General features: G+C 41.3%; 1 protein-coding gene across 2 annotated transcripts in view; it reads right to left on the bottom strand.

Annotated features, from left to right (window-relative positions):
- CDC20B (cell division cycle 20B) overlaps positions 1-26,596 on the bottom strand; it is a 49,013-nt gene that overhangs the window by 5,166 nt on the left and 17,251 nt on the right. For both annotated transcript variants that reach the window (XM_078384432.1, XM_072992764.2), the window contains exons 3-11: positions 26,108-26,202; positions 24,552-24,651; positions 21,774-21,893; positions 18,900-19,096; positions 16,386-16,480; positions 13,264-13,492; positions 12,855-12,980; positions 5,949-6,066; positions 401-500 (exon numbers count right to left, since the gene is read on the bottom strand). In XM_078384432.1, coding sequence (XP_078240558.1) covers positions 401-500; positions 5,949-6,066; positions 12,855-12,980; positions 13,264-13,492; positions 16,386-16,480; positions 18,900-19,096; positions 21,774-21,893; positions 24,552-24,651; positions 26,108-26,202 — 1,180 coding nt within the window. The remainder of the gene's footprint in view (positions 1-400; positions 501-5,948; positions 6,067-12,854; positions 12,981-13,263; positions 13,493-16,385; positions 16,481-18,899; positions 19,097-21,773; positions 21,894-24,551; positions 24,652-26,107; positions 26,203-26,596) is intronic.

The raw sequence follows: 26,596 nt of genomic DNA, 5'->3' as shown, positions 1-26,596 counted from the left end.
AGTAATTATACAAATCTTAAAAATAATTAAACAGGCATTGTATTAAAAATGGTAAATAAAATCAGTATCAAAACCCATTTAAAAGCAACAGAGCATAACATTTTTTTTAAAAAAAAAAACCTCTCAGCTTACCAGTCACTATGGAAAAGCCTGCATGAAGAAAATAGTCTTTGCCTGCTTGCAGAAAGACTGTAAAAATGGGTCCATTGGATGCATTAGGAAAATTTTATAATAGTAGAAGGCTTAACATGTCACAAAGTTTATACTTTGCTTCCATATTTTTCAATATATATTGTATGCGTGGTGCAGTATTATATAATTAAAGAGTAGCCAACAGAAATAATACATCCTTATTAGCAGGAACAATTTTCCTACTGAAAGCAATACTATGTTTGCTTACATGGGATACTTCCATACACAGGCTGTCTTGTCAGCTGCAGCTGTAAAGATCCTGTTTCCATCAGGGCTCAATGCCATCTGCAAAACCCTTCCTTTGTGTCCTAGGCATGGAAGAGGGCAGGTAAGAAGGGAGAAAAATAATATAGAGGTGAAATAACAAATAGATGCTCCAGTTGGATACACGGCTAAGAAACTGACATTTTCAAAAGGCGCTATCTGTCACAATGTATATTAAAAAAGCAAGATGAAAAGAAAAACAAGTTACTTACTCCAGCCTCAGAATCAGAATGTGCACTTCAAAGGCAAGACTTATTTGCCTGGCAGACAATTAATCAGTCTAGCAATAGCCAGGATATTTATATAATCGACATTCCCAAAATTCATTAGTTATTAGTAACATAGTTAGATGTGCTATGTTTGATGCTTTTATATATACAGTGGTGCCTCGCATAACGTTTTTAATTGGTTCCAAAAAAAAAAACCTTATGCGAAAAAAACTTTATGCGAAACACCATTTCCCATAGAGATGCATTGGAAACCGGTTAATCCGTTCCAATAGGCACGGATTGCCATCCTTAAGCGAAAAAACCCATAGGAAACATCGTTAAACGATACAATGTATCCTCCATTGGAATGTATTGTAGCTGACTCAATAGGTTTCAATGGCTTTGCGAAGTCAATTTTTGCAAAATTAAGTGTGTCATAAAAGGGTCAAAAATGGTTTTAAATGCTTGGATTAGCTTCTGCACCCTCTAAAACGGATGCAAAAGTTAATTTGGCTTTGATCTGACTTTTCGTTAATTAATGGTGAATTTTTTTCCCCCAACTTTTGACAGCTGTCAAAATCTGACAGCTCCATTATTTCCTATGGGGGAAGAAAAAATTCACAAAAAATTAATGAAGACTCAGCAACTGTTGTAAATTCTTGGGTTCGTTAGAGGACCCCCTAAGTTGTGTGCAAACCTGATTTGGCTTTGATCTGAACTTTCGTTAATTTTTTGTAAATTGTTTTCTCCCCCATAGGAAAGCATGGAGCTGTCAGATTTTGACAGGTCCATTGGTTCCTATGGGCCAAAAAACAAAAATTCACAAAAAATTAACGAAACGTCAGATCAAAGCCAAATCAGGTTTGCACATGACTTAAGGGGTCCTCTAACGAATCCAAGCATTTAGAACAGTTTTGGACCCTTCTAAGACACTTTTTAAATTGAAAACAAAAAAAAACGTTAAGCGAAGCAGGGGACCTAAAACCAAAAACGTTAAGCGAAGCATGGTCCCAAAAACGCTATGCGAAAATCGCCCATAGGGAAAAACGTTATACGAAGCACAATCTGCCTCTGAAAAAATAAACGTTAAGCGAAAAAAACGTTAAACGAAGCAAACGTTAAGCGAGGCACCACTGTACTGTATTTACACTTTAAAATTTGTTTTTAGATGCATGTTTTAATACAGTATTGCCATGTTTAATAGCTTTTTAACGGGCAAAAAAATTTCTTTTCATTCCTGTTGACAATGTGTGCCTTGAAACCCCACCACCATCAGGAGAAAGGCATCAAAAATGTAGTCAGGCAGGCACAACACCCACAACCCACAACGTATACAGTCCATATAAAACTGTTGTTAAACAGTTCTCTTCATGTGTCTACGGAAGTGGACCAGAATCCATGAAATGAATCTCTTTAAGAAGCTGCCATGTTTTTGTTTTGTTTCATTATACATGTGGAAACAGATTAATATGGCTGCCTCTTTGAAAACCACCCATCGTAAGGTCTAGTTTAGCATAAGTACACAATGCCTCCTGTGTAACTCTGGTTATTCTGCATAGTCCCACAGCGCTATCATAGAATTATGAAGTTGGAAAGGGCCTATAAATCCACCGAGTCCAACTCCCTGCTCAATGCAGGAATACAAATCAAAGGATGTCTGCCAGGTGGTTGTCTAAGTTTTTCTTGAATGCCTCTAGTGAAGGAAGGAAATGGTAAACCATTTCAGAGTACTTTTGAGGTAGGATACTCTGGCAAGTGTCCCCATAAGATCCAATCAATTTGATAGAACATAGTTTTTAAATGAACAATACACACAAGTTCAGTATTTTGATGAATGTCGGCTTTCCTGTGTAGTGACGTTTCAGGGCAATGCTACAGGTTTCCTCTGGATGAGACAGAATAATGGATTGTGGAGATTTGGGAAATATTTGATTATGTACAAATTTTCAAAAAGAAAAAGTAGGTAATACTTGGTACCCAGCTGGGGAGGCAGGAGTTGGGAGTTTGATTCCTCCCTGTGCCTGCTGGGGGAAGAGCCAGCCTGTGTGGCCTTGGGACAGCTGCACAGTTCCAGGGAACCCCCAAAAGATGGGAATGATAAACAATTCAGAATCTTTTCTCCAAGAGCTCAAATGAGGTCTGGGCCATTTCACATTGTTAGACCCCATCCTTGCTTGGGAAAAATTGTTTTAAAAACAATATAAATAATGTCATGTAAAAATTCCTTTATTTATAGAATGTTTGACAGTATACTTTTACTTGAGCTTTAGTTTTAGGTGAGCCTCATCTCCCAGGAGGTGAGGCCAGAGCCAAACAGCCCTGCTGTCCCCACTCATTGACCTGACTAATCTATACGTAGTAAACCTTGGAAAGGGTAGCTGCAAGTCAAGAACTGACATGATGGCACATTGTTATTGTTGTTCTTCTTATACAGTACATATAAATAAGAAATAAAAGGCGGCAAAGAACATAACTTGGATATGTTCCTTTTGGGGCTTATAGCTACCAGAATCCTGCCATTCTGATTTGAGGAATCAGGGAATAGTAATCCAGAAAGTAATTTTTCCAAGCTGTGGTAGAGAAGCCTTTCTAAGAGACCAAAGCTTCCTACCCCACATCAGGGCCCCAAGAGAGGCTCTACACCTCCAAAGTGCTCTCAGTCAATGCACATATTTCCTCTTGGTGCTCTCAAATTGCTTCCCACCCACCCACCCCCATACACATAAGCATCTCTGGCCCCTCATCTTACTTACTGCAACTGAGATGCGCCCTTGTCAATTAGCCAAAATTAGCCACAACAAATTATACAAACCTCACACAAACACCAACAGGATACCACAAATCATTATAAATTCAATAACTAACAATTTGCTATCCTTTCATAATGCCCCAAACCTACTAGAACTGCCTCTCTTTGCTTAATGGCAATAATTGCCCTAAAGCAGTGGTTCCCAACTTTGGGTCCCCAGATGTTCTTGGATTAAAACTCCCAGAAGCTTTCACCACTAGCTGTGCTGGCCAGGATTTCTGGGAGTTGTAGCCCATGACCATCTGGATGCCCAAGGCTGAGAAGCAGTGCAACCTAACAGACTATCAGGCCAGCTCTTATGTGGAAACAGGAACCCAACACCCTGGGATTTTAACCAGTAACCCACCCCACAGGGACTATCATATACAAAATGCTCAGAAAAAAAACAGCCATTCTAACAGGCTGAGGAACAGAGGAAATGAAAAGGAGCGGGGCTGTTCCACCATCTTGCTAAAACCAGCTGACTTTGGTTCCTCCTCTACTTTCATTTTCCAACATGTCTCCATCTAGCTGGTCATCATAAGAACTCAATTTCCCTTCCCTCTCTTCGTTTTCTATCCCTGATTCACTATATGCTATGTCATAAATTTAGATAGTAAGCCTAAGAGTAAAGACAGTCATGCTACAAAACTTTATAAGGTATTTAGTTTGACTAAAGCATTTGTTTAAATGCTTCAAACCAATGGTTCCCAACCATAGGCCCCTAGATGTTCTAGGACTACAACTCCTAGAAATCCTGACCAGCACTACTAGTGGTGAAGGCTTCTAGGAGTTTTAATCCAAGAACATCTGGGGACCCAAGGTTGGGAACCACTGCTTTAAATAAACCAACAAATATCTGAAGACAGGTTCACACAATACATGCACATGGTCTCTCTTTATGTAAATGTATCCCCTAGGTTCACTAATGGCCCATTGTCTTGGGGTGTGTGTGCTCATCCTCTAATAACCACAAGCTTCTGTCATCTGGTTCTTCAAATAATTTCTCTGGAGAACACCCATTGACCAAAATGCTGTTGAGAATAACTGCATACAGCAGTTTTTCCCTTCTGGCTTGTCTTCCATCATTCAACCATTATCATGATTAAAGAAAATGGAGGACTGTGAGAGGACAGCAAGCAAAATAGGTGTGCTTGTTCGTGCTTTTCTCCACTTATCTTCCTCAAATCCATTTAGGATTCTAGTCATTATGTCAATTAAGCAGCTTCCTTGAAAGTGTGGCTATAATTTCTTTCTTTTAATCAAATCAAAGAATACCTAAACAAGGAATTCAACAAACGCAGCAAGCCTTCTTCATAACCTCATCTTCTGACCACACCTCTTCACATCACAAAGTTGGTCGTATCCAACATTCCCTCTTAATACTTGGGATGGTTTGACTATTTACAGGGGGAGTCGCTTTTTAAACTTACTGTGCATAACTGTCTGCATCATGACGCATGAACTGCAGAACTAATCTTTCTAAGATAACAGATTGGGATTTTTTCCCCACCCATCCTCTTTGTTTTTTTTTTTTTTTTTTCAAACAAGCAAAGGTGTGAAACCGACAGGAAAGGTGTACCAAGCACTTATGGAAAATGACCACAGCATTCTGTTTCTGAGGTAAATGCACGAGGTATAGTATCTTCAAAAACTCAAACAAAAAAAAGCAGACTCCACTTTCAATTAAAACAATTCATTGTTGTGAATTTGCTGCTTTTAATTCAAATGCAACCATCCACCTTATGTCAATCTGGTACGATTTTGAAATCTCTGACTTGTGTCTTGCCCTGAATTAATCTTATAGTTCTCAGCATAAAAGCAAAAAAAGGACTTTGTGTTTCAGGCACCACAAGGTTAATAGAGCAATCAGACTAACCATAAGTTGATAAACAACTGGCATCTTGTTTAGCAGCAATTTGCTGGTGTAATTTATGCTATTTCACTCATGTACATGCAAATTGCCAAAAGGGTTCTGGCCTGTAATTTTTCCTAGCCCAGCCCACAATGTCAATATATCTTTATGAATCTTCTACAGAATAGATGGCATTTAAACGTATTGATTTTAAGCCATTTTGGTTCTATGCCTTATTGCAATTGAAAGTACATACTCCAAATTCCCAACTTAATAGAAAAGAAAATATTAAAGGTTGTGTTTCCTTCTACAGAGTTTTAGATTAAGACCTTACTTAGTAGTTTTGACAAGAGTAGCAAAGTATATATTGTGTTCCTTTTACATTTGTTGTTCTGAGGGAAATATCTAATACCTCAATGCTGAGATTTATACAAGAACCATTCTAATTCAGTTTTCAAGATAATATCTGATATCCCAAGTCTGTGGTTAACACAAAAGCTATTCAGAGCTATTCTAATGCTGTCTTCACTGTATTTCTTGAAAAAAAATGTCCAAAGCTGAAAATAAGCTCGCCACACAGACAGAAATATGTTGCAAACATGTAAACCAACAAACACACTGTAGTTATCAACATGCTTACCATGAAGTCCTGCTGTATTTGAAAGAACAGGATATTTCCAAACATTCATCATATTTTGTGGATGGCCTTGTCCAGTAACAATTTCTTTGGTGTTTGGCAACCAGAGTAGGGAGCATACCTAGAATATTGTTATTTTTTTAAAAAAAGCTCACTTCATTTTAGTATGTCCTCCTGACAACTTTTGTTCTGTTTCAGTTTTTAAAAGAGAAAAACATTTTTGAGAGGAATCAAACTGACGGAACAAGCAACAGAGAGAATATAAATTCAATGCCCTTTCTACTTGTTTCTCTGCCTTCTGAGAGATTCCCACTTCCATGCCTGCTGAATTCTAAGTGGTACTTTATGGGGCTTTCAACTCTGTAGAAAGGGGGATTTCACTGTTTTCATGCAATTAGAGTATTAAAAACCTTGAACTGGGAAAGAGTTAAGCACTGGTGGCTGGTGCCCACTGTGTTTGCTGGGGCAGAAGGCACTGCAGTCAGTGATGGGCTGAGCCAAGCTTGACAGGTATTGCCCGGACTGCTCAGAGGTAGTAGATACTGTGACAACCCCAGACCTACTGGAGTATGCCACACTCTAATTAAGCTGCCACCAACCATTCCCTATAAGGAGTCACACAGACCAGGAATGGATTTTAACAAATAAAAGAACAAGGTTTATTTAAATAACAAACAGGGTAAATAAAAAGATCAAGTAAATAAGATACTGTAACGTGGCGTAGTCTCAATCATATACATATAATAGTTTGGTTCACACAGAACACTTTAAAGTAAAGCACAGACCCTGAACCTATCAGTTCTGGCTACCTATAAAGAAACCTGAACCTATCAGGTAGGTACTGACTGACACACAGTTGTACCCTGTCTGACACACAGACTCCCACTCCAGCTTCTCCTAACTTCTCCACACAAGCTCCACATATATATACAGTACAGCCCCTCCTCCTGATGTCCCGCCTTCCACTCCCCATAGGATGGAACTTTCCCTCCAAACCCATGACAGACAGGTACCATCAGTGCTGTATGTAACACCTCCCCTCTTTATAAGTTGTTTTGTAGGGGGAAAGCTAAAGTGCTTTTCTCCAAAAAACAACCAGGATCCAAAACACACAAAAACAGTTATACAATAACATACAATCCCATACTTACTCATACTTACACTCTAAGTTAAACATATCAATTAGGCATTTAAACATTAACATTTACAATACATTAAGACACATTTATTAATACAAACCAAACATGTTTAATAAACAAGTACATTTAACTTTTGGTCACCAAAATATACATAGTCCATGTTTCTTCGCCGTCTTCATTCTTCGGGTCTTCTTGACAATGCGTCAGCAACACAGTTCATTGACCCTCTGACCATCTTCACTTCAAAGTCATAGTCTTGCAGGTTTAAAGCCCACCTCATAAGTTTACTATTGTGGGTTTTCATTGTCTTTAACCACTGCAGTGGTGAGTGGTCAGTGCACAGAATAAAATGTCTTCCCCAGATGTAAGGCTTGGCCTTCTGAATCGTGTAGACTATGGCCAGGCACTCCTTTTCCACGGTTGCCAAATGTCTCTCACCTTTCTGGAGTTTCCTACTCAGGTAGGACACTGGATGCTGGTCACCATTTTCATCCTCCTGGCAAAGAACTGCTCCTACCGCGCTGTTAGACGCATCGGTGTAGATGATGAACTCCCGGTCGAAGTCTGGAGCACGCAGCACTGGATAATTGATGAGCGCCTCCTTCAACCTCCGGAACGCCTCCTCACAGTCGCTGGTCCACGGGATGCGGTCATCAGTCTTCTTCCGCGTCAGATCGGTCAGCGGAGTCGCTATCTCGCTAAACCTCGGGATGAACTTTCTGTAGTAGCCCACCAACCCAAGAAATGATTTGACTTTTTTCTTGGTGTTGGGTCTGGGCCAATCACGAACGGCTTCTATCTTGGCCTCTAGGGGTTTGATCACTCCTCCCCCTACTATGTGACCCAAGTATTTTATTTCTGGGCTACCCAGCTGCAGTTTGTTCTCTTTGCAGGGCCTAGGCCAAAGCACTTCCTCCCCTGGGTTAAAGTGCCTCTCCCTGGCTTTCTGGTCATACCAGGTTTTCTTTCTGACCTTCTGAGCTTGCAGGTTTTCTGCTGCTAGCCCTAGGTTTCTCTTCAGGTCATTCATTAAAGAGTCTATATATGTCACAACGTCTTGTGGGTCATCCTGGGTGATCTGCTCCCAATTTTGTTTGATTAAATCAAGTGGCCCTTTCACCCTTCTCCCAAACAAAAGTTCAAACGGACTGAACCCGGTACTGGCTTGTGGCACTGATCGATAAGCAAACAAAAGGGATTGCAGCTTCTGGTCCCAATTGTTTGGATTCTCTGCCAAGTAAGCCCTAATCATGCGCATCAGAGTCCCATTGAACTTCTCCGTTAACCCATTACTTTCAGGGTGATAGGCAGTGGTTTCCTTGTGTTTAATTCCACAGATTTGCCATAACCGTTTCATGAGCTTCGATGTAAACGATGCGCCCAAATCTGTGATTATTTCTGATGCAAATCCCATCCTGGACATATACCCCACCAAGGCATCTGCCACTGTGTTAGTTTCAATGTTAGTCAAGGGTATGGCTTCGGGGTACCTCGTGGCATGGTCCACAATGGTGAGGATGAACCGGTTCCCCCTCTTTGTGGCCTTGGGCAAAGGTCCCACAATATCCACTCCTATACATTTGAACGGGGTGTCAATTACAGGCAAAGGGCACAACTTCGCTTTGGTCCTGTCACGGTTATTCCCCTGCCTCTGACACACATCACATTGTTTACAGAACTCCTTGATCTGCTTCCCTATTTCAGGCCAGTAAAAATTTTGTGTGATTCTCTGCTGTGTTTTGTTCACCCCTAAGTGCGCAGCAAACATGTCAGAGTGCCCCCTTTGTAAGATCATGGGGCGGTACTTTTCAGGTACCACTAGCTGACTTCTGATCCCATCTCCCCCTTTTGAGATATTCATCAGTGTCTCTCTATATAAAATTCCCTTTTTCTCACGAAATCTCGCTGTGGTTTCAGGTGTTAGCTGGGTGTCTGTCACCTGTTCAAAACACTTTTGGAGAGTGGCATCTGCCTTTTGCTCTTGGCCAAATTTGCTGTCTGTGGTTAAGGTTTCCACCACAGCTTCGGAGCTCCCCTCATCTGCGTCCATCTCGGGCTCTTCAGTACCCCCCTGAACTGTCCCCGTGGTAGCTTGTGAACGTGTAATCACTAGCACCCGTTTCACATGTTCAGCCAGGTCATTTCCCACGAGCACGGCTGCTGGCAGAGTCGATGAAATCGCTAGCCGCCAAACTCCCCTCCAGCCTTGAAAGCTCACAGGTACCTCAGCTACTGGCAGTGAGATCACCTGTCCCTCAATCCCTGCCACCTTCATGCTCTCATTTGGGATTATATACTCCCTAGGAATAATGTCTGGATGGCACAGGGTCACCTGGGAACAAGTATCCCTTAGCCCCCTATACTGATGGTCAAGTATTCCTACGTCCACGCCTGCGGTCTCAAACAATTGTGAATCTGTTCTCACTAGTAAGCAGCGCTTGACCTCCACAAGAGGACCATTTTCCCCAGCCTGATCAGCAGATGTAACTGTTCCAGATTGAGTAGCCATGGTAACAGGCTCCCTCAATGGCAAGGAGCTTTGCTCTGTCTGGATACAGAACACAGCTTTTGGCTTGGTTCCACTCAAATCATGAGGCAAATTTCCCTTTAGCTGCTTTAATTTCTCACACTCTGAGATTAGATGGCCCTTTCCTTGACAGAAATAACATTTTCTGCTGTATTTTGAGTCTTTCTCATCTGGTTTTGGTTTTCCCTCCAAAATCTGAGGTCTTTGTGGTTTCTTGTCTGAGGGCTTCCCTTCAACATGGGCCCCTCCCCCTTGCTGGTTTTTCCCTGGTCCCTGAGAGTACTTGCTGTAGGTTTCTTTGGGTTTACCTACAGATTTCCCCTCAGCACCTAAGGGCTTTCTTATTTGGTAAATAAAATCTGCGATCTCTGCCGCCTCTGTCACAGATTTCGGTTTCCTCTCCCTCACCTGGAACTTCAGTTCCCCATGCAGGACTGAATAAAACTGTTCCAGCGCTATCAGGTCTTTGAGCTGCTGGAAGGTCTCTGTCCCCTCCTGAGACAGCCATTTCTCTAGCAACCTCACCAGTTGGGCCCCCACTTGGGTAAAAGTCTGCTCTGGTTTCTTTGTGAGTGACCTGAATCTTTGCCTCAGCTGTTCCGCATTTATCCCATGTCTGGCAAACACCAGTTTTTTAAACTCAGCGGAGTCTTTCATCAGTTCCACTGGCATCTCTGCATAGACTTCTGCCAGGCTGCCACTGATTAAAGATCGCATAATGGTCATCTTCTCAGTTTCCCTTACTGAGAAGTCCACAAACGCTCTTTCCACGAGGGAAAAGAACACCTCAGGGCAATCTCCCTTGTGGTACACAGGGAATTTCTTCAAGTCAGTTTTAGACAATTGGCCCACCTCAGAATCTCTATTGTTATTATTGTTCTGATTCATCATTTCCAATTTTCTTAACTCAAACGCCATCCTTTCTTTTTCCAGAGCAATTTTCTCTCTCTCCAATTCCATTTCAAATTGTCTCTGCTTCTCCCTTTCCCTTTCCTGTTTCTCTTCCCTTTCCATCCCAAATTTTCTCTGTTTCTCCCTTTCCTCCATTTCAAATTGCCTTTGTTTCTCTTCCCTTTCTATTTCCCTCATCCTCAGTTCATGCTGTTGGGCTAGGACCATTTTTCTGAGTTCTGAGGTCTGTTCTCCTGTGTTCTCATCCTGCACTGAGCCAAATTCCTCCTCAGAACCTTGGTCTACCTGTGGTTCTCTCACTTCACCCATTTCGGCCATTTGGCTTCGAGTCAAGGGCATAATCCCCCCCCCAGAACAGGCTGCCTTCAAAAGTCAAGCCTCAAAATAAAGCGACAACTTTTTTCCTTTTGCCTCAGAAACAGCCTTCTATAGATTGCTGCTGTTCCTTCAGCACTAACTTGCAACTGTTGCCAGGCAGAATCCACCCCCTCTGCTAGGCCTCTCAGCAGACAGGCTAGATCACTGTTACTTCACACAGCTTTGCCTCAGCCTTTTCCCGCCAAAACAGGTTGCCTCAGAGCTCCCTAATCTAGTCCCCAATCTGAGTGTGCACGTTCTTCCACTAGCTCACCTCCCCGTGAGGTAAGCCTAGAAGATTACCTACGCGCCCTCAGATTGTCCCTGACTAGACCCCCCTTGCTCTGGGCACACTTGCCAAGGCTTTGCTGGACCACTGGACAACTGGATCAGTCGTATCCCACACGCTGGACACCAATCAATGTGACAACCCCAGACCTACTGGAGTATGCCACACTCTAATTAAGCTGCCACCAACCATTCCCTATAAGGAGTCACACAGACCAGGAATGGATTTTAACAAATAAAAGAACAAGGTTTATTTAAATAACAAACAGGGTAAATAAAAAGATCAAGTAAATAAGATACTGTAACGTGGCGTAGTCTCAATCATATACATATAATAGTTTGGTTCACACAGAACACTTTAAAGTAAAGCACAGACCCTGAACCTATCAGTTCTGGCTACCTATAAAGAAACCTGAACCTATCAGGTAGGTACTGACTGACACACAGTTGTACCCTGTCTGACACACAGACTCCCACTCCAGCTTCTCCTAACTTCTCCACACAAGCTCCACATATATATACAGTACAGCCCCTCCTCCTGATGTCCCGCCTTCCACTCCCCATAGGATGGAACTTTCCCTCCAAACCCATGACAGACAGGTACCATCAGTGCTGTATGTAACAGATACTATTGTCTGTGATTCTGCAGGAATTGTGAATCCACTCTGAGTTTTAGTTAGAACTTTACTGGGGCTCCCTAAGGTGCTGAACCCTATCCTTAAAATAGGTTCAAAATAATGTATCACTCCTTTAAAGTTCAGACTAAAACCATGAATGGATTTACAGCCCCTACAACATTGGAGTCCCCAGCTTCCACTCGCCACAGATAGGCCACCTCTGAGCTAAGGGAAAACAATGACCCATTTGCCCTCATGCACCAGCATTCCCAGGGCTGAGCATTCTGTCCCTGCAACTGCTGTGCACAGCCTAGCCCCATGCTGAAGCCATTTTGCTTTTTTTTTAAAAAAACTTTGTTATACACATATATGTATAATAAGTTCACGTTGTGTTGCATTGATTTAAAGATGGCATGACACATGTTCAATGCCTCATGCTCTGAGGGGCAAAGAACAGGGAAACATCAGTATGGAAGGCTAGAAAGTGGAGGCTGATTCCATTACAGTGAATCTGCAGTTCCACACTCAACCACAGTTGTTCCAGGGTTATTAAAATACACAAAAGGGAGGGAAGGAATGAGGAAAGCAAGCCAAGAAAATCTGATTGGAGGTAGTTGTGTGAATGATATGAAATGCAAGGGGCTTCAACATGCTGCAGCCCAGGACACATGGGTGACGAAGGAGCCATCATCAAACCAAGAGATCCAGAAATCAACCATAGTTGCTCCAAAAGATAATGAAACTTTTAATTGTTCAACTAAATGGACTAAATGTATAAGACTTTCAAGCAGTTCAACATGTGTCATCCTTCACGTATGAAGCTAATCAGAAAAACTGATGGGTACGAGATGATTCATTTCATAACAATTTACACATAGGACGCTCCCAGTATATACAGTACTATCTTCTTGCAATGTTCACACAGTGTCCTGATCTCTCCTTTACTTTAGCTGGGTCTTTGAACTGCAAGCAGATTTCAGTCTTTTAGGACAAGCTGGAACTCTTGTGGACATGGAAATACCATGCCAAGAAAACTAAAGAATGTTGAGCAGACAGATTATGCTTTTACCTGAGATTTTGTATCAGCAATTTCAAAGTTCGTCGTGTTGCTTATGTTCCAAACACGTAAAAATCTGTCGTTCATTCCACCTCCTGTGGCAATGAGCGCAGGCTGCCACGGACACCACTTCATGGCCTAATGAGGGGGAAAGCAGTGTTGGCATGACTTCAAAGTGACCATTCTCTCCTGCTTTGGCAACTACGCCAGCAACTCAGAGATAATTTTGACTGTCAGAAGTGCTGGTCTTTGACTGTAACAAAACATTACTTGGTTATAATAGAAAAATTGTAAACAAGAAAACAGCACCAACTCCTAGTGTACTTTCTGGTGGACTGTAATTCAGCAGTGGCATAAACTCTGACAGAACTACACATCTTAAATGTGCAAATTAAATTGGAAGGCTCCCTTTTCATCCTACCTTTATAGCTGAGGAGTGGAATAAGGTAAGCAGTGGTGTACACTGTACAGTCCCACCTAGATCATTAGACCAAATATTTATCAGGCCATCATTAGAACCACAAGCCAGCAGTTTATAGTCCGGAGACCACTGCAAACTACAGACACTCTGTTTGCTTTGCTGAACCTTCCCGATGAGATGCTGAGCTGCTCGAATGTCGTGATGATGAATATATCCTAGCCTTGAGCCACTGTGGACAATAAGAAACAACACTACTTAAGGTCAATGAACTTCATAATCTGGATATCAGAAATGCAGAAAATGTCAGAGTATTCTTGAATGCAAATAACTGGAATTAGTAATTTTCATTCCATTGGTACAAATGTGTCAGTTGGGCTGCTTAACAGTGTAGGATATCACAAGCACGTCACTCCAATACTGAAACACCAGGCCTGGTTGCTAACTGTTTAGCCTTAGCTGAACGCGTTGGTTTCAGTTTTTAAAGATCTAAACTACCCAGCGTCTGACTATTGATGGGACTGCCAGTTTCAATATGAATCTACTTGGTTATTAAGATCAGCAGAAAGACCCTTTGAAGAAATAAGAAGAATGAAGAATAACCAAACTGCAGAGCTGGAAGGGACCCTATAAAGCAGTGGTCCCCAACCTTGGGCCTCCAGATGTTCTTGGACTATAACTCCCAGAAGCCTTCACCACCACCTCTGCTGGCCAGGATTTCTGGGAGTTGAAGTCCAAGAATATCTGGAGGCCCAAGGTTGGGGACCACTGCTATAAAGCATCAACCCTTGTCAACAGGACAGAATGGGGAACCATATTCCCAACCTCTGGCTCCATATCCAGAAACCTGAAACATTGAACTATCCAGAATACCTACTTGTACAGGTATATCTGATCAGTATTGGTGTGGGCCTTTTCCTGCATTGCTCCCCTGCTGTGGAATGCAGGGTGTGACTGGTCCCCACATTCTCCTCATGTAAAAAGAGGGTAAGAACACATCTGTAAAACTACACTTTTAAACTATTACTACAGTTCTTTTATTGTTTTATTATCTTTTATTCTGATTATTGTTTTATATGTTAAATCTTCTCATGGATCTCAAAAAGGCTGTATAGAAATATAAATAAAAATTAGATAAATACATTTGCAGTTGTACCTTGTACTCTGCAAAATTTCTTTTTTTTTCCCAATGACAATGACCAGCATTCCTGGTCATTCCTCCGGGACACCTGGAGTTCTCGTTTTTTAAAAAAAGTGGCTTTGTCTCACATTAATCAGGGGGGGAAGTACCAAAGAACTGGTAGAAGCTGAAAAGGCACAGTGGATGTATATTCAATTTAAAAAAAGACACAACTCTGTTGAAAAATCTGTGCATGATGGTAGTTCTGCAAGTGGTTTCATGCCCTCTGGGGGCCTACTCTGCAATACAATATCTGCTGTTCATGATGGACAGCCTGCTTGAATGTGTACACAGTTCATGCTATTAAGTTTCTGGCCTTACTATTTATGGAGGCGTTCTGCATTGTACCATCTTCATTCTGTTCTTTAGGGCAGTGGTCCCCAACCTTGGGCCTCCAGATGTTCTTGGACTTCAATTCCCAGAAATCCTAGCCAGTAGAGGTGGTGGTGAAGGCTTCTGGGAGTTGTAGTCCAAGAACATCTGGAGGCCCAAGGTTGGTGACCACTGCTTTAGGGGCAGCACAAACGGGACAGAACCAAGACTTTGTGAAAAAGAAGCAAGAAAGGAAAACTTTGGGAAAACAGGCAAGTGATAATGAGAACAGATGGGTTATTAAGAATTTCACATTTCCAACTGACCCAGAAAAAATAAGAGATCACCATTTTCTGTTCACACAAATCTTTCCATAGTAGGCTTCAGCAGCATCTGAAATTTACACAGTAAAAGCCCAAACCAAAGTAGAAAATGATACTAATGCTAAGAGTCACCCGAGGACTTAATTGTACGTGGACTCAGATGAAGACAAATGGAAAATAACCACCTGCAGCGATCAAGGCAGCCCTTTCCCTTGGCACTGTAATAACAGGAAATGTCACCCACTGCCCTGTAACTGTCTAGTTCTTGGTTTACTTTTCTCCAAAGTAATGTAGGACTTGCGGACTGTTGGGACTCCTTCTGCCAAACAAAACTGTGTACAAACCTAACTCAAGGCATGGTATTTGATACAAAATATAATGTAATATATGGCATTTTCATATATGAATCATTCTTTAAAATAAGTCAGTTCTTTAAAAAAAAAAACCTCTAGTTTATGAATGTGCAATATTGTGCTTCTGTACCCACAATCCAAAAAGTCAGGAAATGGCCTAATATTGCTGCACAATATAGTGCCCATGCAGCCAGCAGGCAAAAGGATGCCAAACTTTACATAGCAAAGGGCAGCCTGAATGTTGACATCATCAATAGCAGCAGTCAAGATGGTGTACAGCAACCATTCTCAACGGGGGCACATTTGAAGGGGGACAGACACAGAAAATGTGAGAAGGAGATTTTCTATTCATCTGTTCTTGTTATATCCTTGTTTCACAGGAGAAGAGATCCTAAAAGGGCCATGGCCAAAAAAGGATGAGAATGGCTAGTCTATAGGATACTACTACCATTCACAAAGTGACACTAAGCAACGGAAAATCCCAAAAGCAGGGTCCTTTTTTCAGCAGTTAACCACCTCTTACCCAAGCACAAAGCAACTGTCAGGGCTGTTTTTTCAACACATCTGAATGGTAGCAAGCACAAGAGATAATTACACATTGCTTGCCTGTTTATACCTCCCTCACCCTCTTTTGTTATTTCTTTCACCATGAACTGCAAAAATTGTGGTTAAAACCTGTCCTTTCACAACCTGTAAATATCACAAAAGAGATTGAGAAATGAATAGGGAGGAAGACATGCCACTCTGATTAAGCCTAGAATTTGGTTCATCCATTGGACAGGCCCTTGTTTCCTTGAATTTTGTTTTGCTTCCCCTCCCCAGCCATTAGTTTGCCCCTCTATCTTGCTTTATGCTCTGGGAGATGTTAATAAACAATTGTCAGTTGAAGACCACTCTGCGTAGTGTCTTCTCCCATATTCAAATGGAACATGACACATTAACTATTTTGTTGCTCACCTGCTAAGTACATATCCATTCCAACTCATGGCTCCAATTACAGACATATGACCAAATATACGTCTCACCCTTGTCTGAGTTTCAATGTCCCACAGCTGACCAAAATAATAAAAATAATTGTCAAAACAATAATTGTATGCCCACTGGCCCATCTTTAATTTCAGCTTGATGTCAACTAATATGATTGTTCACAAGAAATATTGCTTGAAAGATTGATGGGGAGATGAACATGTTAGCTTAATCCTTATCCAGGTAGATGGGACACGCTAGTCCCAGAATCATCATCTGTAGCAGAATTCACACAAAACCATACCCACAAGACAGACTTTTTACACCATAGTCGCTTGGAGAATTGTAAACAGTGTGCTCACGTTACAGTTACTTGCCATATGCAGCTTTTTTATAGGCAAAAAAATGGGTACAGAAACAGTTCCTGTGTATCTATGGCATACTGCCAATGAGGTAAATCTTTTGCCTCAGCCATTATGGTTTACTGGGACAAAAGACCATGTTCCCCCCAAAATAAGACAGGGTCTTATACTAATTTCTGCTCCAAAAAACTCATTAGGGCTCATTTTCAGGGGATGTTCTAATTTTTTAATGTACAACAATCTACATTTATTCAAATACAATAATGTCATCTTCTTCTGGTTGCTGCACAAGGGTGGAGGGTGGGGTTTCACTTAAATATTTTGGGGGTATATTACGAGCATCCTGAAAAAATCATACTAGGGCTTATTTTTAGATTAGGTCTTATTTTCGGGGAAACAGGGTAACACCTGCTCCATTTTCAGCAAGTCACAAGGCCAAGAATGAGCAATGGTATATTCTGGTTGTCATTAGGCTGTCTCCACTATGACAGCAGAGGTATGTTCTGCTAACCCTCAATACACTAGATTCCATTGAGGTCAGAAAATCCTCCAGAAGTCACTCAGTGCAAATTTATTTATCTGGCTGGATGAAGATTAAACACTAATTTTATTTGAACTGAGGAACAGTTAAAACAATATGAGACATTATCAATCTATGCAGCAGATACAAAACAATCTCTCCCTAACCCTTGTCTGTCTTCTAGGGATGAGCCATATGTGTTTTAATGAAAGACCCCAAGCGTGAAAGAGGATTTATTTCTTGTAATTCATACTCTTCCACTGAGTATCTTCTCAAACACAAATGTTTTGTGTTCATGAAAGAGAGGCCCACCAACATTATATGTTTTTCGTGTTACCTCTTTTACTCAATGTTTTGGTGCCCTTCATAAGTCAAACTGCCGGAGACATTTTTCATTGATTGGCTGTAAGCAGCCAATCAAAATTTCTGGATCGGAGTAGGAATTTAGAGTTTGTAAAGCTGTCAGCAGCCAACCAGAACATATGCGGGGAGTGGGAACTTTTAATCTGTAGAAAGGCCTAGAATCCAGTGGGGACTAAGCAGTGCACAAGTTGTTCTTTGTGGGATCATTGTGTGGTGGCCCTCCTGCTTGCCCTCCATCTTGGATCCTTTCCTCCTTTTTTGCCTTTTTTTCTTGCCCCTTTTCTTGCTTTTTTTCCTTGATTCCCACCCTACATTTCCTTGGATTATTTTTGCTGGTGTCTGGCAGCCTGCCTATGCCAATATGGTTCCTTTTGATTATTATTATTTTTTATGCCCAGGGGCTTAAGCTGCACACTTAACTCTCAAGTGACACTTTGGGAGAAGGCAAAGAACAGATTTTGTACAGTAATTGTTTTCTATAAATGATGCAGTGCATCAGAAATAATCCAGTCTATACCATAAAAAAATCACTTCCCCTGCCCTCTGCCAAGGAGCAGAGGAAGTGATCAATTTGCCAGTATCCTGAAGTGGCTCGCTTATTAAGCCACTTCATGATATTGGCAGAAGTAATTCTTGTGTAAACCACCAGGCTTTAGTGGATCGCTCTAATCAAGCCCAACTGTTCCAAAGTTAGCTTGCTCCCTGCTGCAAACATAGCTGTACCCTTACACAACTAAAGTCACAATAGATTACAATATTAAAATAAAATGAAATAACACTCATCTTAAAAAGAAATGGTAAATGCCATGAACAAGTAAATAGTGTTTCCATTTGTTGCTGCTGCTGCATTCTAACTTAAGAATCTGAATTACACTGAGCAAGACTGCTGTTTTTGCCTAGAACATCTGGAACTCTGTAGCTTCAGACAGGAGTCATTCCCAGCCTTACATAAAGAGTTCAGGGACTGGAACTAGAACTTGCAATATATAAACTCTGCTATAAAGCTACAGCTTTTCTCCATGCTACGGACATTTTATTCCTCATTGCAAGACCCTCTGTAAGACCTAAAGCCATTCCTCCTCACATGCCAAGCAAGAAGTGTGTCACAACTAAGCCAATTACAAGTGCAACGACAGCCAGCTCAAGATCATAGGTTCAAACAAAATAATTATTCATGCATTTTTATTAGTTGAAGTACAGCATGAGATGTCAGTATATGTGTTATTTTAAAATGAGACTATAAAATTAGTTACCCAGTACCTGCACTTCTCCATCACTAGTGCCCAATGCAAGATAAGTGTTTTCTCTCATCCATGCTACAGAAGCGATATATTTGGAAGTGGCAGATAAATCTATGCTTGCAACGTTTTGGTTCCTTTCTCCATCCCAAATGTGTACAGCTGATTCTAGAGCAAGAGCAATAAGATTTTCTTGGCTCCATTCCAATGTATTTAGATCTAGGAAGGGAAAAAAATCTATCTAAAATTATTACTTGAACTAAAGGTACATTTAAAAAAAGTTATCTATTTCTTTAACAGAATGATTATGATGAAAATTACTGTTTTAACAGCAGGACATTAAAATAAGGATTAAATGCATTAGTCATGATAACTATATGCAGGGACAAGAAAAGACTCACACAGTGGCTGAAACCCAGTTGTTAGTTACAACTAGAGGAAGCCTGTTGGTGAGTCAATTCCTCCGTAAATTCCATTGATTCAATAGGCCTACTCTAGCTGTGACTATTGGATTTTAGACTGAGATTAGTTTACACAGTACTGAAAAGAAAAGTTCAGAGAAAGGTGATGTATGATTTCACTTAAACCGCATATTTCACCTGAGGAGCTCATTCAATTTATTTACCAATTATCCCACAATTCAACTAGAAGAAGCTCAAGGTGCTACACATGCTTCTTATCTTTTTCCTCTTACATTTTACTTTCACAGCAATCTTGTAAGTTAGTTTAGGTTGAGACACAATGATTGGTTCAAGGTTGCCCTATACGCTTCATGGTTCCATGGAGATTTAAACCTGGATATTCCATCCAGGCAAATTATAAGTTTCACTTTCTGACAAATCTGACTCTGATCCCAAGTTGCACAGATCCATCTAGTGGGGAACACACAGGTATCCATGTCTTCAGCCAGTATTCTGTTCACTGCAGGTAGAATGCAATGCTCTGCCCAGAAAGCTCCCAATGGGGCTTACACTTGTGTGGGGAAGTACTAAATATCTCCTTCTACAAGCTCCAAAAGAATCCACCGCACACACAACATACTGCACACATGGTATGGGGCAATATGATAATGGCTATTCTATCCCTTGAGCCTTTTGTGAGATGGCAGTTTTATGAAACATGACCCAACAGGATGTGGGGTTGGCTATCAGTCTGCGTGGCTATAAATGATGATTATACGAATTCATGGAAGACAAATCTGCCAATATCTACCAGCTATGCTGGCTATATTGATCTTCCATGTCCAGAGCCAGCATGCCTCTGACTTCCAATTGCTTGGGAGCACTAATGGGAAAGGCCTTTGGTCCTTAATTGTGGGCTTTCTGGAGGCATCAGGTGTTCTTCTGTAGGAATACTCTCAACACAGGAGAGTTGCATTCTAAGAACATCCTCAACCCTAGCCAGCACAGTTCATAATGAGGAACCTTGTGATTTGCAGTCCCATGCTTTAAATAGGCACATGTTCCTCACTCCTGAAGTACATGGACGAATAGAACAATCCACCAGACTTCGGTTTTTATTACTTCCAGTCATATTTTATGCTTCATAGTTTTTATGAACTACAAGGCAACAAATATCCTTCATTATCAGGAAAGCACCATGTTGTACTTTGCAGTGGGAAACTGATACTCTTATGCCATTTTCCCAGTGTTTTTTAAAAGGGGGCATATATACTATGAAACACTTAAGATACACACTGTCATAATCAAACAAGTACGAACAATACTAGAAGACAACTTGTAAACTGAAAGTAATATGATGTAGCAAAAGGCATCGAAGGGTTATATAAATGACTCACATCTGATGATATTATAATTTTAAAATCACTTAGCAATACCTGCTTGGAAATTATAGACAACACTCACTTGCAGACACCTTAATTTTATTCATCTAGAACACTGAGCCCTCCTTCTAGATCTTCTCCTGGACCTTATTTCTTTTTGTACTGCTTTCTGGGGGGAAGTTGCTGCAATGCTTCCCAAGACAGTACTGTAGCTCTTCAGGAGGCACCCTTTATAAGAACATAAAAGACAACAAGACAAAAATGCCCAGGAAGCACTGCAGCAGGAAATAAGGTCTAGAAGGCAACCTCAGCCTTCTCCAAGTGAATGAAATGTAAGTGCCTGCAGATATGTGTTTGCAGGTATTGTGCTTCTGCATGGGTATTCTTGGTGAATTCTGGAATTTGGAGTAAAAATAAAAAGAACAGTACATCTCTAATAGTCATTTCTATCTCTAAAAAAGTAAATATAGAAGTTTTTTAAAAAATCTAATTTCTACAACAGATATTTCAACTTAAAATCTGCATAATTAATTAATTAAAAATATTTTTACCCTGCCTTTCTCCTTAAAAGGACCCAACGTGGCATTTATATAGTTATAAATAATTCTATGAATGCCCCTAGTTTGCATAATTTATTCTAATTGCAAAATATGAAATCTGTGATTCTGTAATATGGTGATTTTTTTCAATGACGTATCCAGAATGAAGACCCTAGATGAGATAGATTCATACCATAAAGGAAGCTGCAGCCTTGCGTTTACCAGACCTGAGCAGAGCTGTTGAGGACAAGACATTTTGGAGGTCTTTTATTCATAAGGCCGTAATAAGTGTGAAGCAGCTTGATGGTACATAATAGCATCATCCAGAATGGCAGCTGAAAACACTATTTTTTGGATTATATCTCCCAGAACCTCCCAGCAGTCACACTGGCTGGGTATTCTGGGATGTATAGGGGTTTTTTTAAAAGTAAGTTTTCAAATTCTGATTGAGAATTTATGCCCATCCTATTTATCTGTCCATTCAACCCACTTTAATTGTGCCTTCCTTGATACATTCAAGTTAGAAGTTTCCACTTTCTCATATAACGCTTTAGGAAATGAAGGAGAAACTTACAATAGTCATCACGTAAACCTGTGACATGAAACCTGACCTCCAGCTCCATTGACTGACTGTCTTTAGCATGAGATGAAATGCTCTGAGGATCACGTTCTCCTCTGCTTCCCTCCTTGCAACCTGTGAGAGAAGAGTTCAGAGTATTCATTTGTTAGATTTGAATAACAACTTTTCTTAGACAGAATGTTTTATTAAAAATGGTAAGTAAAGGTAAAGGTTCCCCTTGATAATTTTTGTCCAGTCGTGTTCGACTCTAGGGGGCGGTGCTCATCCCCGTTTCCAAACCACAGAGCCAATGTTTTGTCCGAAGACAATCTTCCGTGGTCACATGGCCAGTGCGACTTAGACACGGAACGCTGTTACCTTCCCACCTAGGTGGTCCCTATTTATCTACTTGCATTTGCATGCTTTCGAACCGCTAGGTTGGCGGGAGCTGGGACAAGCGACGGGCACTCACTCCGTCGCGTGGATTCGATCTTGCAACTGCTTGGTCTTTTGACCCTGCAGCACAGGCTTCTGCAGTTTAGCCCGCAGCGCCACCATGTCCCTTGCAGCGCCACCATGTCCCAATAGTAAAACACATTTAAAACAGCAGTTTTAATAGAGCACAACAGCCCATTGAAAAAAAACCTCTCAGACCACCAGGCAAAGGAAAAGCCTGCCTTAAGAGAAAGGTCTTTGCCTTCTTGCGGAAGGACAACAAAGATGGGGCCAGCCTAGCTTCCCGCAGGGGGGGGAGTTCCAGAGTCTGGGAGCAATGACAGAGAAGGCCCTCTCCCATGGCCCCACCAAGCATGCCTGTGAGGCTGGTGGGACTGAGAGAAAGGCCTCTCCTAATCATCTAACAGCATGGGCAAGCTCACAGAAGGTCATCCTCCCAAGGTTTTCTAGGTATAAAGCACTCAGAAGTGTTTTAAGTGGTACCTCATTCTGGTGGTGCACTGGGACTTTGAATTTTGCCATAGGCCATACAGGTAGCAGAATATGTAACCCCCTCGGTTTGTACATGTAGTCTTGGCGAGCCACTCTCCCAGGAGACATGAGGGGTTAAACTCTAAGGGCTCCAACACACTTAGTTATGCCAGCAACATTCATTTAACTACTGGCCCTAATTCTAATTCACTACTATGGGTGATGACTTAAAAGTAACTGATCCACTATCCCTAATAGTTGGGCCAGCCTAATGAGCATGAGCTTGTGGCCTAATGTACTGTGTTTCCCATATATTTCATAAGAGAAGCAGAAATTACTGAATACCCTGAACCTTCAGCAGTTGCTGAAAGGAGGAGCAATCAAGCCTCTTAATGCACCGGATCCAATTCCCCAGTGCTGGCCAGAGACTCCTCCAGTGAGTTGTGTGCTGCAATTCTTGTATGTAAATGTAGTCCTGGGGCCCTGCTTAGCAATAGGCCAGCAACTGGTCTTCTGGATTATATTATCCCTCCACACACACATTCCATAATGTTTACAGGATGATTCACCTAAAACATGGCTATTTCTGCATAAACAAGCCCTCACAGATAGATAAATCTACAGTACTTGCAAACAGGGTGTGCAGAGAACACACACCTTGTTTGAATGGAAAAATACCCTTTTTTTCCCTTCCAACACCACCGATTTTTCAGAGGTAAATTCATTGCTGGCAGCACAGTAGGGACTCTCACAGGATTTGGGGACAGATTCCCACCAGGTATGAGGAAGTTGTCTGTATCTGGTATATGCCAAAGTTTAACTGTTAATTCAAAAGAAATAAAAAATCTGGCTCTGAAATGTAATTGGATTTGAATTTCTCTAAACTTTCCTTTCTCCTCTCCTCCCTTAACACTAAGTGTACCTTACAGAAAGGAAACTCATCCTTTGCCTTGTATTTTTACAGTGTCACGAGCAAGTGCTTGAAAGCTTGCTTCTCTTTTCAGACACTTTTCGTATCTGTCAAATTATCTCATCTTCTTGACACATTTCTCAAGTATGTTCACTAACCTCAAAAACCCAAGTGAACCTGTAAACCCTTTGTTTAACAGACAATGATGCTGGTTTGAGTTCTCATCAAAGAGATGAGAAAACCTAAATGATAAACCTCAGGAAATGGCTTTCCACGTCACTCCTACCTTGCTCATATCTGATGGGTATGTGGTGAAAATGACCATATTGAAACGAAATAAAAGGACAGCTAAAAAAACAAGTAGGAGCAAATAGCACTTGTGGTGGATACTTTGCTGATAAAAGGCAATGACTCAGAGCCCACTATTTCTTTAGGGGAAGAAAATACTGTACAGTTGCTGTGGCTTTGTTGGGTTAGAAGAAATGATTGTGTGGAATACCTGTCTACAACATGGTCCCTTCCAGATATGCTGGACTATAATTTGTATCAGGGCCTGGAAAGGTCATTAAACTACAAGTCCCAGAATCTCCAAACCAGCGTGTACACTGGGAATTTTCCAAGCACTGCTCCCATCATCAAGATCAAACAAAATGGCCAGTTACAGTGTCATCTTTTTTTTTGTTCTGTTTTTTTGGGTTTTTTTGTTTTTTTGGTGGATCTGATGTGGGACAAAGGAATGCTTCTCCAACCTGGGCCCATGATCACCAACATCTGATCATGATCTCTGGGTTTCAGCCCAATAACATCTGGCTTTGGGCCTGATTCTTCCAAGGCTGGGAATGTCTGGCCCAAAAGCCAATCCTTTAAGCAGTTGTTCTTACCACCAGATGAAATGCCTTTGTGTTTGTGTGTGTGTGTACTGTACCAGTAACATTAACTGGACCCATGTGACATACCTTTCCATTGGCACTTGGGTCTTTCACAAATTGTGATGCTACCTTTTTCAGAAGTGTCATGCTTTTTTGCTTCAGCTATTAGCATCTGGTGGAGATGTTTCTATAAGAAAGTGGACACGGAATTATCGTTGAGAAAGAAATACATCAGAAAACTGAACCCATCTTTTCTGTGCATCTAGGGGAGAAATTCGCTAGCTAGATAAGCTCGGTGGTTTAGGTTTCTAGTTGCAAAGCCAGAGGCTGGGAGTTTGATTCCCCACTGTACCTCCAGTGTGTAGAGCCAGCCTTTGTGGCCTTGAGCAAGCTGCAGAGTTCCAGGACGCCACTAGAAGAAGGGAATGGGACACTGCTTCTGGATATTCTCTACCTAGAAAACCCTGAAAAGGGTTGCCATAAGTCAGAATGGACTTGATTGCAGATGATGATGATGATGATGATGATGATGATGATGATGATGATGATGATGATGATGATACGGGAGAAATAGCTCTGTAGTTGAGTACATTGTTTGCATACAAAAGATCCGAGGTTCAATCTCTAGCATTTCCGTAAGTAATCTGATGTTGGTAGCCCTACACTACAGTGGTGGGCAATTTGTGGTTCTCCAGATATTGTTGGACTGCAACTCCCATAAGCCCTATACATTATAATCAAAGGTAAGATGTATGGGAGTTGAAGTCCACATTATTTCGAGAGACATAAGCTGCTCAGCCTTCTACTGTTACAACAATGTGCTGATTGATGGCTGATCACCCAGAAACCATATTCCAGTGAAAGAAAGAAAGAAAGAAAGAAAGAAAGAAAGAAAGAAAGAAAGAAAGAAAGAAAGAAAGAAAGAAAGAAAGAAAGAAAAGAAAAGAAAAGAAAAAAAAGAAAGAAAGAAAGAAAGAAAGAAAGAAAGAAAGAAAGAAAGAAAGAAAAGAAAAGAAAAGAAAAGAAAAGAAAAGAAAGAAAGAAAGAAAGAAAGAAAGAAAGAAAGAAAGAAAGAAAGAAAGAAAGAAAGAAAGAAAGAAAGAAAGAAATCAGCTCCCTGTTCAGCTTGCTACTGAACAGGGATGAGTGACACTATCATACACAAGACGGGCTATTGTTGTATATGATAGTAACATAAAACCCATGCAACAAGAGGTACTTCTTCAAAGATACACTTTAGTCTCACAGAATGTTTTCTAACTGTTCCTTTTTGCAGAAGCAACCAGAATTCGCTCTGCAGCTTTCTCAGAGATTTGATTGAGAATCCATTATCAGGAAAATGATTTGAGAACATGTTCAATACCGCCATGCTGGCTAGAAAGCTCAGTAGTTTAGGTATCTGTCTGCAGAGCCACCGGCTGCGCGTTCAATTCTTCACTGTCCCTACAGTGAGAGGAGCCAGCCTATGTGGCCTTGAGCAAGCGACACAGTCCCAGGGCACTTCCAGAAGAAGGGAATGGTAAACCACTTCTGAGTATTCTCTTCCTGGAAAACCCTGCAAAGGGTCACCATAAGTCAAAATCAACTTGACAGCACACAATTATTATCATTGTTAATACTGCCAGGAGTATTTTGTTACATACCTGTTTCTTTCTTTGGCTGCTTCCATGCAAATCAGTGGTATTAGTAAACGCTACGGGTTCACTGACAGCAGTTTCAAGAAATATCTTGGAAGACACTGAAAGACGAAAGACACTGAAAGGTAGTTATTTACATATAATCTGTAACTGTTTCTACACGCACACCCACACAGAATAAATTTTAGCCAGCTTTTTTTCCCCCAAGTATTGATCTTTTAGAAGCCAAAACAGGCTTATTCACATATAAGAGAGTGGTACTGGCAAAAGTCTGGGCTGCTCAGAGGCTTTCTGAAGGATTAAGAGAACTCTAATAACCAAGAAAAGGCTCAGCAGCTACACAAGGCTGACTCTCTGTTGAGAGGGGCACAGAAAACGTAGGGAAAGGGCAAATGGGATGGAACATCCTGGGCACGGGCATGGCAAGCTGGCTGGGTCTCTGACCATTTTGTGGCAGGTCCTGTTCCGGGACGTGGTGGCGCTGTAAGGGACGTT

This window comes from Pogona vitticeps, chromosome 2 (assembly GCF_051106095.1).
Source record: "Pogona vitticeps strain Pit_001003342236 chromosome 2, PviZW2.1, whole genome shotgun sequence".
NCBI lineage: Eukaryota > Metazoa > Chordata > Lepidosauria > Squamata > Agamidae > Pogona > Pogona vitticeps.
The sequence above is the reverse complement of the archived record's forward strand: the minus strand, read 5'-3'. Positions and strand labels throughout refer to the sequence as shown.